This window comes from Neoarius graeffei, chromosome 8 (assembly GCF_027579695.1).
Source record: "Neoarius graeffei isolate fNeoGra1 chromosome 8, fNeoGra1.pri, whole genome shotgun sequence".
In the NCBI taxonomy this organism is placed as follows: domain Eukaryota; kingdom Metazoa; phylum Chordata; class Actinopteri; order Siluriformes; family Ariidae; genus Neoarius; species Neoarius graeffei.
This window is the reverse complement of record NC_083576.1, coordinates 13,147,148-13,161,487: the sequence shown is the minus strand read 5'-3', so window position 1 is coordinate 13,161,487 and position 14,340 is coordinate 13,147,148. Positions and strand designations below refer to the sequence as shown.

The window sequence follows — 14,340 nt, the reverse complement described above, 5'->3', positions numbered from 1 at the left end:
TGATACTGAAGCTGCCTAAACAATGGAAAATAAAATACCATTTTGGCAAAAATGTTGGCAGCCATTAATTTCTTGTATTAAGTAAAAAAATAATGTAACGTGCACACAGTCCTTCACTGTAAACATAACACACTTTCAGTAACAGAATTTAAGCCTATATAAACATTGTCTCGCACATGCAGTGTTGCCAGATACTGCTGACGTTTTCCAGTCCAAAATATGTTCAAAACCCGCCAAAATGCACTTAAAACCGCCCAATCTGGCAACACTGCGCACATGCTGCTTCTCTTGAACGTATACACGGAAGTAAGGCGGAAGGTAGGTTGTCAACGTCACCTCAAGACGACGCCAACGATTGGTCAAATTTGCGGGAAGGTTGCGGTGATTGGATATAATTGCAACACCGCCCTGAATTCGCAGGGATTGGTTGAATCGCAACATCACGAAATCCTGGAGGCTCTGGTTTTTTGCTTGGCCCAGACTCTGTCTCCTCACTCACTGTAGCTTTAGGTACTAAAAATCTATCCATTTTGTCTCTGGCAAAGGCTAGCTGAAGTTCGCTAAATGTCCGCAATAGTAACTTATTCTGGTTTATGTTTCCTCACGTTGCGCCCCCCCTGAAGAACTCTGGCGCCCCCCAGGGGAGGCGCGCCCCACACTTTGAAAAGCCCTGGGTTAAAACGTTTGATACCACAATGGGGTTAAATTCTTGAATCTGATCAACCGTAAACTGTTGAAATGTCGTCGAGAATCAGATGATCAGCTGAGTGATGAGTCACATGACAAGTTATTGGTGGTCTATAACTGTTTCGTTGACTCCTAAGTCTCCGTTGTGGACGGTCCAAATAAAGTGTTACCCCATTCACGTTACTGAAACTATATCGTGTGTGTGTGTGTGTGTGTGTGTGTCTCACGTTGTTGGACATCATGATGGTGAGCAGAGACTTGTTGTGCGAGTTGAAGGCCACATTTAACGTGGAGGCCTGGACCATGATGAGGATGGCATGCAGGACTGTCACACACTCGCGCTCAGGAAAACGACTTCCAGCGGAATTTTAACACCATGGCACAAACTTTCGGACCTTCGGACAAAACCCTTACCCAGCTGAGGCCTTGCTATATTTCACAACAATCGCCGCTACACATGAGAAGGATACAGACGTAGAAGACAGCCATGATGAAATGCGGGATGACTCCGATGTGAGCTCTCTTCCTGGACTTCGGCTCGGTGGCGGTCCAGTACAGGGCGTCCAGAATGTCCTGGCCGAAGGAGGAGATGAGACGGTCCGCCACCTGAGAGAATAAAAACAGCCTTCGAATACAAAATCCAGTCTCATCAGAAGAGAAATCTGGAAATTAGAAGATGCTCTAAACTATAATGGCATCCTTGTTAACATTTGCAGATTTCTGTATATTTAACTGGGCGGAGCTTTAGGTTTATCCACTGGAATTTGGTCAGCAAGTAGGTGTTCATACGGTATGTGTTAGCCCACTGGTCGATTGTTGAGGACTACTCACCACCAGCACGTGAGAAGTAGTGAGGGAATATCCGTTTAAGCCTGCATCTCCAGCTAGTAACAGAGGTCGTGACTGGAAATCCAAGGTGAAAATTTGTACTCATCCTCATCATAATCTCATATTTTGGTGAACCAAGTCATAAAATGATTGGAGGTTGTATTTTTTTGCCTTGCCCACAAGCCTACTGACGTTTTTATTTGGAGAGTGCAGATCTCCATCAAGCCACATAATAGAATATCCAGAAGTTTACTAGTCCGGGATGTAGATGCCTACTGAATATTTAAAATCGAGTCGTACATGAGCCGATAGCCGACGAGGCGCGTCGAGACTGACAGGAATAACTGTTTTGTTCTATTCACATTGACTAGAGGGGTGGCACGGTGGTGTAGTGGTTAGCGCTGTCGCCTCACAGCAAGAAGGTCCTGGGTTCGAGCCCCGTGGCCGGCGAGGGCCTTTCTGTGTGGAGTTTGCATGTTCTCCCCGTGTCCGCGTGGGTTTCCTCCGGGTGCTCCGGTTTCCCCCACAGTCCAAAGACATGCAGGTTAGGTTAACTGGTGACTCTAAATTGACCGTAGGTGTGAATGTGAGTGTGAATGGTTGTCTGTGTCTATGTGTCAGCCCTGTGATGACCTGGCGACTTGTCCAGGGTGTACCCCGCCTTTCGCCCATAGTCAGCTGGGATAGGCTCCAGCTTGCCTGCGACCCTGTAGAAGGATAAAGCGGCTAGAGATAATGAGATGAGATGAGACATTGACTAGATTTTGAGAAAGAGCATTATTTTTATTTTTTACAAATTCAGTAAATAAAAACTTGATACAAAACGTCCGACAAAATCATTTCCGCTTAAACAGACTTCTTAAAAACCTATCGGTGGCTGCATAAATTGACTTGTGTTGCTTTTTTTGTAGAAAGCGCCATCCTGCTGTCGAGGTATGGAATAGCTTTAGACATTTATTTAATTCTTCCTTGGAAATTTCAGTTCTGTCAGTCATTCTCAAACTTCCTTGAGATTTTGAACTGAAAAAAAAAAATTTAAAATTTTAATGCTTAAAGAAAGATGAAGAATGGAAACAAACCGACGAAATGCCAGTCGCAATTTGTGAAAAATGCGATAATAATTCTTGAAAAATAAAATAATGTTCTTACCATTAAATACTTTCATTCCATATTCTGTTGCTTTTTGTATTTTTGGGGGTTTTGTTTTCAAGTCGAGTTTTTATTTCGTCCTCGGTTGGTTCAGCAACACGCGCCGCCATTTTGCCTTTCTCGACTCATGGTATATAAGCTGATAGCCTAGTAGTAGAGTAGCCAATCAGAGCGCGCGATTGCTCACATCCAGTGAATCTGGATAGAATATACAGTTTTATACTGATTACACACGAACCAATATTTACGTGTATTAACAATTTGTTATAAATGTCATATATACACATTCTAGAGCAGGGGTATTCAATTAAAAGTCACTGAGGTCCAGTTATTAAATTTTGTCCAAGTAGAAGGTCCGAACCGAAGTCCAGCTTGTGTCTTCTAGCCTTCCCCTATGTCCACATTTTCATATGGTTTCAACAATATTTATTGTTCATTTCCAATGCAGGAAATGAACTGAGTGCACAACTATCTCTTTTACCATAAATAAAAGTAGTCCCAGGAAAATAAATTCAAGGCCTTTATTTCAGATTAAAGAAAACAGAAACCTCAGAATAAAATAAATAAAGTGCAAACAGAGTGGAATAACCCCTTTTTCTCTTAGGGCGTATTCACACCTACGTTGTTTGGTCTGGATCAAATGACCAAACGAACCAAATTTCCCAAATACAAACCACCAAACTCTGGTCCGGACCAAACAAGCGGACCGAGACCAAGCTGCAAGGTCGGACTCGGTCCGGACCAAAGGAACCCTGGTGCGGATCTTTTGGAGGTGTGAAAACAGACCGGACCTAATCCGACAGTTTTGCTTTTTTGTACCTCGGGAGCTTCCGTCGTTTGTCGAGCATTATGGGAAACAGAGTCTTGACACTCCACTGCAAAGTGCAAACACTGTTTCGGTTGTCAAGGGAACCTTACAACAGTCGTTCAGTCATTCAGACCAGTGGTAGGCTAGACTACAGAGTACAAAAAATGAGTAGGGGGCAAACGTGGGCCGAGGAAGAAACGCGTACCCTTGTGGATATCTGGGCAGATGTCCACATATCTGAGCTTTTGGAGAGAACACACAAAAATGCCGACGTGTTTGCTGTATTCAGTGAGAAAATGAAGGAGAAGGGGTTCACGCGCTCCCCAGAACAACGTCGGCTAAAAGTGAAGAAACTCCGTCAGACCTACATTAAAATCAGGGACATTCTTTCAAAAAGTGGTGGTACTAGTGACTTGCGTGAAGAGCCAGAATTGTCACAACATGATGTGCGCTCATCAGCGCTATCCTCCGTAGCCACCTTGCCCTTTGTTGTCGTCGTTGTACAACAGCATAGTAATCGCACAATTGTGAAAACAGTAAAAACTGGAAAAAACATATAGCTTTGATGACATTAAAAAGAATAACAGCACGGAAAGCCTCCAAGACTACTTTTGAACTTAACGCTTTGTGCGCGTGTCGTCTCTGACCAGTAGCTGAACGACCTCAGGGCGCGTGGCTTTGTTGACAGATTTTGGTCCGCTTACTAAAATGTACAGTGTGAAAGCGAACCGCACCAAAATGAAAAAAACAAACAAACAACATTTGGTTCGGACCAAAGCAAGTGAACTATCCTGGTCTGAATACACCCTTAAATTAAAGGGGAACAGAGGGCAATATATAGAGTAAATATAACAATAAAACACACATTAACGAACCTTATTCAAGACTTACAAAAGTTTTTTGTTCTAAGGTTGGAAAGTTATAGTGTTTTGAAAGTAGCTCGAGCAAACTATTTCCGCAGTTTGAACAGCCCGCCATGATATTAATTTTATCCAATCAGAATGCACGTTCATTTTCTCTGCGTAACACTCATGACGTATGTATGTGCCCAGTTGTGTTGGCTCATTGAGGTTGGGAACAGCACGTGTGAAATACCTGTTTCTGCCTCTTGCGACGATTTCGCAAGTCCACGGGTGGCGCCTATCTCATTGCAGCAAATAAATTCTGCTGGACTCGTGAGCAACTCCACGTTACATTTTCCGCACGAGCACCACGCCGTGTCACCTGCACGCAGACGCTCTGCCCCACGCTCGCCATGCCCATGGTCAGCATCAGTCTCATCCTCGCCGTCATCCGAGCTTTCTTCTCTTATTTCATCACCGGAGTCGAGAGTACCTCTCTTAGGTTCAAACTGGTACCCTTCTAAGCCATAGCCTGCTTGCAGTGTGTCTTGCGGGATCTCTTCGTATGATTCGACAGAGCTGTCGCTTTCACTTGATGCGCCCGACGCCATGATTACATGCTTATCTCCTCTATTTCGGAGAGTTCCGCTAGTGCAGTGGGTAGCGCTGACGTCACGGTCTTTTAAAAATTGTGCGGTTTAGAGTATAAAGTATTATATTTACAATTACCAAGATATTTAGTTGTTTTCTAGTATATAAATTTGATAGAATACTTGAAAATACATTACTTTGTCACATCAGCAACTGTATAGATTATATTTGGTACCCCTTTAAAGAGGTCCCAACCTGAAGAATTGAAGGCCTGCACTTCAAGTAAAAAAGTCAACTCAGAAAACATTAACTAAAAAGTGCAAACAGAGCATCGACTTAACATTTTCTCTTCTTTGTTCTTAAAATAAGGAGGTCCCAGCCTAAAAAAAAAAAGAGGGCCTACTTTTCAAGAAAAAAAAAGTCCACATTTTCAGAAAACAAGTGGCTTTTTGGGGGGGGGGAAATGCAAACAGAACATTTTTCTTTGAACTTTTCTCTTTTAATTCTTCTTCTTTTACTCTTCTTAATGAGAAAAACAGGCATGTGGCTGACCTGCCAGTAATTTAAATCTTGGTTGGAATGCCATTCTCATGCAGATATGTAATGTAGGTGTTCATTGTTGAGCCTAGAACAGTACTTGGTTTTGACAATGTTCATAGTGGAAAAAGCTGACTCTCAGCTGTAAGTCGATCCAAACATAGTCAAGGTGTGCAGTGCTCCTTTGGTTAGACCAGGGAACACACTCCAATGTGTTTATGTTGCCCCAAAATCCACGCTACTTTCAAAGGTCCCATGGCATGGTGGTTTGTTGATGCTTTAAACGGGCTCGTGGAGGCTTCCGGATGTTATATCCACAGCCTTTCTCGAAATGAACCCTCGGCACGTAAATATAGCCTCCTGGGAGAAAGCCCCATTTCAGCGCTTTTCCCAGTGCGTCGTTTTGCTAATGAGAAGCAGGAGGCGGGGAAGGGTAGAGGGTGGGGGTGGGCCATGGGGGGAGGGGGAGGGGCTTGACCAAGCTGCGCGCGCACACATACTCGCTGCTATCAGCGCCTGTAGCCACGCTACTAAGACAAAACCCCGTTCTCCCTCGGATTCCTTTCGTAAACTCAACGTGACACAGAGACTGAGAGTGTTCGGAGTGGTAGTTTACGAACGTATAATACCCTAGGCTTGAACACGCACTCCATAACCAAAGAGGATAGAAGCAGCAACTACAGCAACATAGCGCTTATCCAACAGAAGACATGCATTGCGGAGCAATAGTCAAACATAAGCTCATAAGTTACAGTCAATTTCCAGACTAAACTCAGTTTAACAGAGCATGCTGCATGTTCTTTAGTTTTGTAGCGCAGAGTACCTGGCTAACTGCAGGAAGCGGTTAGCTGCACAGCTAATGTAGCCATTGCTAGGCTAACGCACCGATTTTAAAACACGGCAAAACGACTTAACAGTTATACACTTGTTCAGTGTTTGTGGCTGATGCGGCAGGGATGCTTGGTACGGACCCCGGCTTCAGTGACAGTTGATGTGCAAAACCTGCCCTGTACTGTCCCAAGTTGTGGAAACATTCCTCAGGAAAATGCTTCCGACAAACATACACCGTCTTAGGTAGACTCAACGGTGTATTATTGGAGTAAATAAAATTAAGCCACTGCTTCTTCAGGGGCTCTCCCGTCGGCAGTAAAAACAGACTCTTTTCTGTGTTGTCACATCCATGTACAGCGCAATTTCCATGTTTCGCTCGCTTAGGTGATGCCATGTTGTTGTGTCCTCCCTCTATGGTCTCCTCACTACAACTGGGCGGGGCAATCCATACAGTGGGTGGGAATCCAGAGGGGGGGCATGGGGATCATCTCCCTTGCTGACGTAGTAAAGGGAAGAGTTTATCATCAACGCGCCGTTTTGACGCGCCATTCTCAAATGTTGGGCATAGTTTGGTTTACACATTATGAAATTTCTAGCCACTGGGGTGACTTAAGAAGGTCAGAGGAACTCATTTTAACGTTAAAAAACCTCAGAAAGTGAAAATTTCATGCCATGGGACCTTTAAGGACCATTCGTTTGCACGTTGCTGGGCTGTAAATGTATGTGTGATGAGTCGGGTAGACCTGTCATACTGTGCTTGCAGTTGGGTTATTTTGCGCACTCTTAGCTCGGACTTCAGGGGATAACTTTGCTCAAAAGAGCTGTGCTTCGTTTCGTAGTGGCGCTTCACGTTGCCGCTTTTAATTAATGCCACGTTTTCGGAGCATATGAGGCACACTGGTTTTGAACTGCTCGCCGGAAGAATGAACATATATTTCTCTGTCCATTCATCTTTAAAACAACGATTTTTCTTGTCTACTTTCCGCCGCCTTTTGGAGCAAGCCATGTTGTCTCGGTCGGTTGTCTCTGAACTTAACTCTCTTCCTCTCTGCTTGTTGCTCTGCTGTGGTGCGCTGGGTAAACTAACGATTTTATTGGCTCAACTGAGTGAAGCTATTGTCGTATTAACTGGAGTAGCAGCGCCTGCTGTCAATAGCCACGACCGTCCAAAATAATGCTTCATGAAAATTACTTAATCTCGTGAATTTAGCATTGGTCACGGGTCCGGACAAAACCATCACTGGGTCCGGATCCGGACCGAGGTCCGTAATTTGGTGATACCTGTTATAGAGAGAGGCAGAAGACTGCAAATGGCCTACTGATGTTACACTTGATAACGAAAAAACGATCAGGATCCAAAATCTGAATCCTGATCCGACTCAACATCAAAATAAAGTCACTTGAACCTTGGATGCAAGGGAGTAACTTTGATTTTGACATTAGTGGGGACACAAAAGTGATCCAAGGCAGAGCTTCTGAAAGGTGTTTTTTTTTCCATTAGCAATCATAATTTCATGTCATGCAGATCTTATAGGTTAATGAGTGCAGCTAATGGTTAGGGAGTTGGTCTTTGGTTCCCAGGGTTGCAGGTTCAGATCCCACCCTTACCTCTCCCTACATCTCCATCCATGGCTGAAGTGCCCTTGAGCAAGGCACCTAACCCAACATTGCTCCAGGGACTGTAACCAATACCCTGTACCAAAATAGTAACAGTAAGTCGCTTTGGATAAAAGCGTCAGCTAAATGTAATGTAATGTCATGTAATGAAAGTCAAGGTCTCAGCTTTACTCATGCAGGATGTTACTGTAAGGGCTGCAAAAGTGCAACATACTGTCAATGAACATACATCAAGAACATTGAAACACATAACTACAACATGTAAGTACACATAAATGAAATGTGTTGGTTACTGATACTCAAACACAAGCAAATTAGTTTACACTGGTTGCTCCTATTTGAAAAAACCAAACACATGCCTACGCAAACTGCTGGCAGATTTCTGTCAGGTCAGTATTGTCCAGTTTTCCCTGATGGACATGGCACACAGCAAGATGGTGGTTCTTAGCCATGTTTTCAGTCTCCTAAGAGCACTGAAACTTCTTTCGGCTTCAGATGATGAAATTGGGATGACTAGAAGCAGCCTGACAAGGGACTCAACTTGATCAAGCAAACCTCTCACTTCAACCCTCAAACCTCTCATTATTGCCCCTTTTAGCCCAGGAGTAATAGGGTTATACCCGGAACAAATTAGTAACAAGCTGAAAATTTCAGAATATGTTCAGAATACCTTTAGGAATAACATACTAAAAGTCCCCGGAAATCCCCCTTGTGCTCTCTGAGAAATTCAAGATGGCGTCCAAAATGGCCGCCAAATGGAGATCTGCCCATATCTCAGGCCCAAAACAAAATATTAATGCAATTAAAAGGTCAGAATACATGTTTTGTAGGGTAGGAGAGTAAATTCCAACATGTGTGTATTAATATTATATAATAACAATGTACACATCATTATTACAACCCCAATTCCAAAAAAGTTGGGACAAAGTACAAATTGTAAATAAAAACGGAATGCAATGATGTGGAAGTTTCAAAATTCCATATTTTATTCAGAATAGAACATAGATGACATATCAAATGTTTAAACTGAGAAAATGTATCATTTAAAAAGAGAAAAATTAGGTGATTTTAAATTTCATGACAACAACATCTCAAAAAAGTTGGGACAAGGCCATGTTTACCACTGTGAGACATCCCCTTTTCTCTTTACAACAGTCTGTAAACGTCTGGGGACTGAGGAGACAAGTTGCTCAAGTTTAGGGAGAGGAATGTTAACCCATTCTTGTCTAATGTAGGATTCTAGTTGCTCAACTGTCTTAGGTCTTTTTTGTCGTATCTTCTGTTTTATGATGCGCCAAATGTTTTCTATGGGTGAAAGATCTGGACTGCAGGCTGGCCAGTTCAGTACCCGGACCCTTCTTCTACGCAGCCATGATGCTGTAATTGATGCAGTATGTGGTTTGGCATTGTCATGTTGGAAAATGCAAGGTCTTCCCTGAAAGAGACGTCGTCTGGATGGGAGCATATGTTGCTCTAGAACCTGGATATACCTTTCAGCATTGATGGTGTCTTTCCAGATGTGTAAGCTGCCCATGCCACACGCACTAATGCAACCCCATACCATCAGAGATGCAGGCTTCTGAACTGAGCGCTGATAACAACTCGGGTCGTCCTTCTCCTCTTTAGTGCGAATGACACGGCGTCCCTGATTTCCATAAAGAACTTCAAATTTTGATTCGTCTGACCACAGAACAGTTTTCCACTTTGCCACAGTCCATTTTAAATGAGCCTTGGCCCAGAGAAGACGTCTGCGCTTCTGGATCATGTTTAGATACGGCGGCTTCTTTGAACTATAGAGTTTTAGCTGGCAACGGCGGATGGCACGGTGAATTGTGTTCACAGATAATGTTCTCTGGAAATATTCCTGAGCCCATTTTGTGATTTCCAATACAGAAGCATGCCTGTATGTGATGCAGTGCCGTCTAAGGGCCCGAAGATCACGGGCACCCAGTATGGTTTTCCGGCCTTGACCCTTACGCACAGAGATTCTTCCAGATTCTCTGAATCTTTTGATATTATGCACTGTAGATGATGATATGTTCAAACTCTTTGCAATTTTACACTGTCGGACTCCTTTCTGATATTGCTCCACTATATGTCGGCGCAGAATTAGGGGGATTGGTGATCCTCTTCCCATCTTTACTTCTGAGAGCCGCTGCCACTCCAAGATGCTCTTTTTATACCCAGTCATGTTAATGACCTATTGCCAATTGACCTAATGAGTTGAAATTTGGTCCTCCAGCTGTTCCTTTTTTGTACCTTTAACTTTTCCAGCCTCTTATTGCCCCGTCCCAACTTTGAGATGTGTTGCTGTCATGAAATTTCAAATGAGCCAATATTTGGCATGAAATTTCAAAATGTCTCACTTTCGACATTTGATATGTTGTCTATGTTCTGTTGTGAATACAATATCAGTTTTTGAGATTTGTAAATTATTGCATTCCATTTTTATTTACAATTTGTACTTTGTCCCAACTTTTTTGGAATCGGGGTTGTAACAGTATATTTGTGTATAATGTGTTCGCTTGCCATGTCTGGTTAGATTGTCATATTTTTGGCACTGGGAGTTTCACTAAAACCAAAAACATCATGAACTCCAAAACATTACCTTCAATCCATTATAACAATTTATTTACATATATTGTTCATTATAACAAGAAGCTAATCCAACACAATAAATCATGGCGACTGAGTGTTCCTCAAATAATGAACCTATTTACAAGAAGACAACTGGTCATTGTTTTATCACTTTCAACTTCAACAATCAATAAATCGAACACATCAGTCAACCAGACAATCATATTTAATTGGTAGATTCATATACCAATACATCTATCATAAATCAATCCATAAATCAGTGCAGTCATCATCCTCATCAGATTCGGCAGAAACCGGTTCTTCAGTTTCTCCCTCATGATCTAACAAAGATGGCATTGGTGCTGCATTCGTGCATGTTTGACCACTGCACTTTGTACACAGGGCAGAGCAGTGTACCCCCATCTTCCTGCAGCCACATGACACTCCACAGCCATCTGCTCTGCAACCACAAGAGACCATGTTGAGCAGAGTGTCTGGAGCAATGGGGCGGTCAGTTTCAACTGGTGTCAAAATATCCTCCAGTTTCCATCCCCAATCTGTGGGCTGCAGGGGCCTACCCATCCATTCTTGAACAGTGAGATAAGTTCTGAATGAATGTTGTTTAGCTGGGAGTCGCCGGAATGTTGAAGAAGCGTGCTGAAACAGCTTGCCATTGTAGTTTTAGAAGACAGAGTTCTCAAATTTAATTTCCCTTTAATATTTTATCAAAGCTTAAAGATGCACTAAATATTAAGGAAATTGATGTCTAATTGTTGTCTTACATTATGTTCATGTATGTAGGTAGCCTACTAAGCTAATCTGTCAATCATGTCAACCATCAAATTCCATGTAATTTCCACATTAATGACCTTGTAATCTTGGTTAATTTTAATTTTAACAGTGTGACAATGGTGAATTTGCATTGCTTGTATGAGAGAACATATAATTTAACATTTTAATTGCATTTATATTATGTTTTATCCCTGAGATATTGAAAAATCTCCAATCGGCGGCCATTTTGGACGCCATCTTGAATTTCTCAGAGAGCACAAGGTGGATTCCCGGGGACTTTTAGTATGTTATTCCTAAGGGTATTCTGAACATATTCTGAAAAATTCAGCTTGTTACTAATTTGTTCCGGGTTGGACTCAATTTTGAGCTAATGCTCTTGGGCTATTTTCCACCAAAGCAGTTCCAGGGCTGGTTCGGGGCCAGTGCTTAGTTTGGAACCGGGTTTTCTGTTTCCACTGACAAAGAACTGGCTCTGGGGCCAGAAAAACCGGTTCCAGGCTAGCACCAGCTCTCTGCTGGGCCAGAGGAAAGAACCGCTTACGGTACGTCAGCGGGGGGGGCGGAGTTGTTAAGACCAACAACAATAACAAGACCGCGAAAGATCGCCATTTTTAAGTGACGAGAAGCAGCAGCTGTACAAACGCAAAGTCATCCATTATTATTATTGTTGTTGTTGTTGCTGCTGCTGCTTCTTCCGTGTTGTTTTTGCTTCGATATTCGCGCCAAGGTTTAAGCAAACGTAGCAACGTAACTGACGTATACAGTGATGTAATGACGTGGCACCGCGAGCTATGGAAAAGCAAACTGGTTCTCAGCTGGCTCGCAAGTTGAACGAGTTGTGAACCAGCACCAGCCCCGAACCAGCCCTGGAACTGATTTGGTGGAAAAGGGGTATATGTCAGCTACTTCAGCACTGGACTTGTAAGTGTACTTGGACCTGAACATGGCTAATTGTACCTTTAATGCATCCCTGTTAAGCTCTGGTCAACAATGTTGTTCACGTCTCCAGTAAGGAGAGTTTCCTCCAGTTTCTGCAAGACATCTAGATCTGGTTGATTAAACCTCTCCTCTCCTCAAACTGAACATGTACAGTATCTAACATTTTACAGAACTCTGTTCTATAATGCTCCTCAGCTGACTTGGGAGTGTGCTGGCTCACTTCACTAGAGTATCTTTTTGGTGGTTTTCTTTGGTGAGGAATCTGGATGGGCTCAATCCCAAGACTGTCAACCATTGTCACTGCTTTCTGAAAAACCTCACGAAAGCTGTCCTCACTCCTTTTGCCATGTATAGCAGATCTGATACACTCTATGGCACTTCTCATCCCTGCCACAGTCTCAGTCCTGTTTTGCAGAGATGTGCCGAGACACTCCAGCTCCTCCATCACCTCTAATGCCAGACAAAGGCCAAACACAGTTTTCCCTTTCTCAAACCTCTCTCGCAAGCCATTTGCTCTCATGCCTGTGTTAGACCCACTAGATGCCATCTCCTCCAAGCTAGATAAAACACGTTCATACTGAGAGAGCACTGCTCTGATAGCTTTTCCTCTCACTGTCCACCTGGTCAGACAAAGCGGTCTGAGTGACTGTACAGGTTAGGGATCGACCAATGTGTTTTTTTTCAGGGCCGATACCGATTATTATGGAATTGGGATGCCAATAACCGATATGTGCAACTGATAAATATAAACCTTATAATTCACATGAAATTAAAGGGGAACAGAGGGCAATATATAGAGTAAATATAACAATTAGTGCTGTCAAAAATGTCGCGTTATTAACGCGTTAACTTGACTCAATTTTAACGGCGATAATTTTTTTTATCGCGAGATTAACGCTCTGTGACATGATGCCATGCCCCGCACAGCCAGAGTCCTCTGCCCTCCCTCAAAGAGCCACGGTGTTCAGCTTAAGTTTCGTTTTCCCATCGGCGGCTCCAGCCCCACTTTGCAATGGCTGTGACAAGATGTGTTATGCTCGACAATAAAAAAAAAAAAAAATTGGTACAACCAGTATTCGAACTATGCCGATATTTTCGGGGGGGTCCCTTATTTTCCCTTGGGGGTGCTTGCGCTCGTCTCAGAGCGCGGCTCTCCATCGCGCGCTCACTTCGGATATGCAAATGCTTCCCGTTACACACGATTGCTATGTCAATAAACATCATTTTGCCAATATTTTAGAGACCCCCCAACATTTCCCAAATCATGTTTTTCAAGGGATCTCATGTCTGTTTCAGGGGATCTCGGATCCCCCGAGTACCCCCGTAGTTCGAACGGTGAGCAAGCCCATTCACTTTTTTATGCCGATAAGAGAATTACAATGGTTTTTCATGTGACAAAAATGTGCGATTAAATTGCGATTAATCGCGAGTTAACTATGACAGTCGTGACATTAATCGCGATTAAATATTTTAAATCGCTTGACAGCACTAATAACAATAAAACACACATTAATGACCCTTATTCAAGACTTACAAAAGTTTTTTGTTCTAAGGTTGGAAAGTTATAGTGTTTTGAAAGTAGCTCGAGCAAACTATTTCCGCAGTTTGAACAGCCCGCCATGATATTAATTTTATCCAATCAGAATGCACGTTCATTTTCTCTGCGTAACACTCATGACGTATGTATGTGCCCAGTTGCGTTGGCTCATTGAGGTTGGGAACAGCACGTGTGAAATACCTGTTTCTGCCTCTTGCGACGATTTCGCAAGTCCACGGGTGGCGCCTATCTCATTGCAGCAAATAAATTCTGCTGGACTCGTGAGCAACTCCACGTTACATTTTCCGCACGAGCACCACGCCGTGTCACCTGCACGCAGACGCTCTGCCCCACGCTCACCATGCCCATGGTCAGCATCAGTCTCATCCTCGCCGTCATCCGAGCTTTCTTCTCTTATTTCATCACCGGAGTCGAGAGTACCTCTCCTAGGTTCAAACTGGTACCCTTCTAAGCCATAGCCTGCTTGCAGTGTGTCTTGCGGGATCTCTTCGTATGATTCGACAGAGCTGTCGCTTTCACTTGATGCGCCCGACGCCATGATTACACGCTTATCTCCTCTATTTCGGAGAGTTCCGCTAGTGCAG

At 43.3% G+C, this 14,340-nt stretch overlaps 1 protein-coding gene across 4 annotated transcripts in view; it reads right to left on the bottom strand.

The window, feature by feature from the left end:
- Nucleotides 1-14,340, bottom strand: part of tapt1a (transmembrane anterior posterior transformation 1a) — a 112,666-nt gene that overhangs the window by 36,351 nt on the left and 61,975 nt on the right. For 3 of the 4 annotated variants that reach the window (XM_060927296.1, XM_060927298.1, XM_060927297.1), the window contains 2 exons: nucleotides 1,158-1,293; nucleotides 915-1,012 (listed from right to left, as the gene is read on the bottom strand). The exons of the other annotated variant lie outside the window; for it this stretch is intronic. In XM_060927296.1, the coding sequence (XP_060783279.1) occupies nucleotides 915-1,012; nucleotides 1,158-1,293 (234 nt within the window). The remainder of the gene's footprint in view (nucleotides 1-914; nucleotides 1,013-1,157; nucleotides 1,294-14,340) is intronic. 4 annotated transcript variants of the gene reach the window in all.